This window comes from Buceros rhinoceros, unplaced genomic scaffold (assembly GCF_000710305.1).
Source record: "Buceros rhinoceros silvestris isolate BGI_N320 unplaced genomic scaffold, ASM71030v1 scaffold47413, whole genome shotgun sequence".
In the NCBI taxonomy this organism is placed as follows: Eukaryota; Metazoa; Chordata; class Aves; order Bucerotiformes; family Bucerotidae; genus Buceros; species Buceros rhinoceros.
In genome coordinates, this window is record NW_010406197.1 from 784 (window position 1) to 4,174 (window position 3,391).

The 3,391-nt window shown below is 40.0% G+C and overlaps 1 protein-coding gene across 1 annotated transcript in view; it reads left to right on the forward strand.

Annotated features, from left to right (window-relative positions):
* The window catches only part of LOC104491541 (cytochrome c oxidase subunit 7A2, mitochondrial-like), a 3,004-nt gene extending 207 nt beyond the window's left edge, over positions 1-2,797 (forward strand). Inside the window, exons 2-4 of the mRNA XM_010133984.1 lie at positions 251-340; positions 1,813-1,897; positions 2,739-2,797. Coding sequence (XP_010132286.1) covers positions 251-340; positions 1,813-1,897; positions 2,739-2,797 — 234 coding nt within the window. The remainder of the gene's footprint in view (positions 1-250; positions 341-1,812; positions 1,898-2,738) is intronic.
* Positions 2,798-3,391: the final 594 nt, after the last annotated feature.

The following is a 3,391-nucleotide window of genomic DNA, read 5'->3' on the forward strand; positions in this document are numbered from 1 at the left end:
GCGCTATGCTTTGGTATCCTGCTTAAAGTAATTTTCCTGAGTTTTTCCTTTTTAGGTAACCAGTCAGTCAGTGCTTTACGTAGTCTGTTGAAATATTGGCTGAATTAAAAATCAGAGGGGCTTGGCGATGGTTGGTTTGTTTGCTTTAAAGACTGACTTTCTTGCTTTTAAAAGAAACTATTTCTACCTGGTGTGGATATAGCTGAAAAATTTCACTGTTTTTAAACGACTGTTTTATCTTTTATTTCAGGGTCTTCGCCAAATTTCCCAGAGGACCATAAGCACTGCTTCACGCAGGCAGTTGGAAAATAGAGTTCCTGAGAAGCAGAAGCTTTTTCAGGTATGGACTGAGCTCCAATAGTAGAATAAAGTTAGTAGAATAACAAGGTTTTAGTAGATCCTAACTGCATACCTTTTCTTTCTAAAGAACTGGTGAAAGACCTCTTTACATCTGAGGTGAGCTCTTGAAATCAGTTGTCTGACTACAGAGTTTGAAATCAGCAGTTATTTTCTCAGAGATTAAGAGCAGAAGTACTTGCGTACTTGAATTGCTGACTCTTCAGGGTATTTTACCCTGTGAAACAATTTGTGCCTGGGTTTCTCACAGTTAGTAGGTGCTGTACCAACATAAAGACAGACTACTCTGAAGTGAGATGGGGAAGTATGTCCTAGGAACAAACAGAGAAAAACAGCAGGTGAGAGGACAGAAATACAGTGAAAAGTTAAACCTGCAATCTTACAGCTATATCCCTAGCTCATACATGAGCCCCATAATTCTTAATGAGGATGTGGTATTATTGTACTTCTCAGTTGTGAAAACAATAAAGGTCTTAAGGGACTGGATTCACTCCAAGAAAATTATTGAGTCTTTAAAAATAATTTCTGAATTACTCTCTTCCTGATTGATAGGGCCACTTAGTGAGAACTGGTGGCTCTTCAAATGTCACAGCAGTGGATACTCAAGAGCTGTGAGCCATAACTTGGAGCGGTAGCCTCCTGCTGAGGATAGAGTGGACTGGGCTTCAGCTACGTGAAGGGGAAAAAGTATGTTAGAAGCCTTGGTTTGATAGGTTTTTTGTCCTGTTGCTTTCCTTCCCCTGAAAGAAAAAGCCAGTCTTGTTGGGACACTGCGTAAGAAGCACTACATTCATTGTGAGGCAAGGGGAAGCGGGATGTTGGTGATGGGGGAGGTCAGAGGTTGTGTTTCTGCTGGCAGAAATCTCTAGGTGTATCTCTGCCTCCTCCCATTCCTTTCCTGTGGGGCAGCAAGTTCAGCTGGGCTGGGTTGGTGGCCACCAGCACTGGAGGCCGGCTTGAATTCCAGAGCAGCGTGAACTTGCTGACAAGGGTAAAGATCATGTGGACCTGGTGTCTAGGAGTTTTGCTTCAGGTGGAGCAAAGCATTTCCGTGTACGACACCAGGTGACAGTAGGGTTCACTGCTACAGGTCACTCCCTACAGCAGGGATTGACTGTGCTGAAGACAGGTAGGAATTTCTAGGGATGGCGATCCTGTCGTGTCCTGTGCACTCAAGGGGATGGCAGCTGGTGTCAGAAGTGTTTAGGCATCTGCCAGTCACTGCTTTAGAAATTAATGTGTGTGTCGTTTGCTGTACTTCCCTAGTGAGTGGTCACCTGATACCAGAGTGAAAGCTTGAAAGGCAAAGCAGAATCTAAATAAGGTTCAGTGTCTTCTCAGAGTTGGGAAGTAATTTGGGGAAGTAGTTCTTGTTCTGGGTCATTCTCATTACTTTAACAAAATATTTCAAGAACTGTATTTAACTAGTTTCTTTTTGTCACTTGTTTCAATTAGGAGGATAATGACTTGCCAGTGCATCTTAAAGGTGGTGTAATGGATGCTCTGTTGTACAGAGTCACCATGGGTCTCTCAGTTTTTGGTAAGGCTAACACTAAAATATTTATGCTTTGGCACAATTTCCAGCCTGCTAATAGTACCAAAGAAAAAGTATTTTAATATCTCCAACATGACTGGTGCTTCCTCTGTAAATTAGATAGGAAGTTCCTTCAGTCTTTTCTTTAGAACAAGCAAAATGCACGTAGAGACGGGAGAGAACCCACATTTGGACTATATATTTATTTGTGCTTTCCCAAGTTTAGCTTTTCAGATGGCTTTTTTTCCCTGGGCTGAATAGTCCTTCAGAATTCCTGTATGATGTCAGAGAAAACTATAACTGCTTAGAAATCTTATTCTGAAAAGGAGTAAAGGGTAATTATAGCACATATATATATCAGTTTTCTCACCAGCCAGACTCTTTTTACTACTAGGTGATACTTGGTGTGCTGAGTTTTCACATGCTGTGAAAACTAGCAGAATCTAGGCAAGCTTCATGATACTATATATATTTAACCTTTATGTTGCTTGTTACATAGTTTTGAATAGCCCCTAACTTAAATTTGTTGATCTAATGATTTTTAAGTTCTGTTACTTCGAGAAGGAGTAACCATTACTTTATGATTGTCTGTGTAGGTCCCACAAGCATGCCTCTCCCCTTCTTTTATTTTTTCTCCCAGTTTATTTTTATGCAGTCTGTGGAGACGTATTTAAGGATTTTGTTTCTCTAAAATATGAATTGCAAAAAAAAAATTGTTGAGACATGGTATGGAAATGTGTTGTCACTGGATTGCAGCTGCTTATTGTCAGTATTTCAAACTGGGAAACTGGCTTGGAAGGCATCCTGTTTACCACTCTTAAAATATCCTTTTTGTCTCTTAATTCAGGAACAGCCTATGTTGTTTACCAGCTGTTTGTCATTTCAATGCCCAAGAAGCAGAATTGATTCCAGTTCAAGATGCCTCAGTGACTAGCATCTCTTCGTCCAATTCCGTGTGACTATGATGGTAGCTTATACTTAATAAAATCATCTGGCTTAATGCTTGGTATCATAATTTAATCGTAACGTGTTAACTGCAATCAATAAAGCAGTTTTTACGTTGTGGTGGTCTGGAATGTATCATGTGTTCTATGCTAGAGCGCTTTTTTCTTCCAGTAAATGTACATTGAGTTGATCAATATGCAGATTTTTAAATTGTGAGCCTCTTCGTTGTGTGTGGTTTATGATAGTAGTTCAAAGGTGAGTTAAATGCCCTGAATCTCTTGTCTTTACTCCCTCTTCTTTTTTTTTTAGTGGAGCAAATTAATCTTACGATAAATTGTTAGAATTAGGTTAAACCTGTGTGGATATGAATGTTGACATTTTTATCTTTGCTATCAGCTGCTGGAAGTTGACTGTAAAACATCTAGAAACAGAGGAATCTGATTCCAAATTGCCATCCAAAGTGACAGTTTTTACTGTGTAGGTGTCCTCTGCAGCTTCAGGGGCTCAGAAGTACTCTCAGTTGAACTCAGCACCTTCATCTCGTACATCTAATAG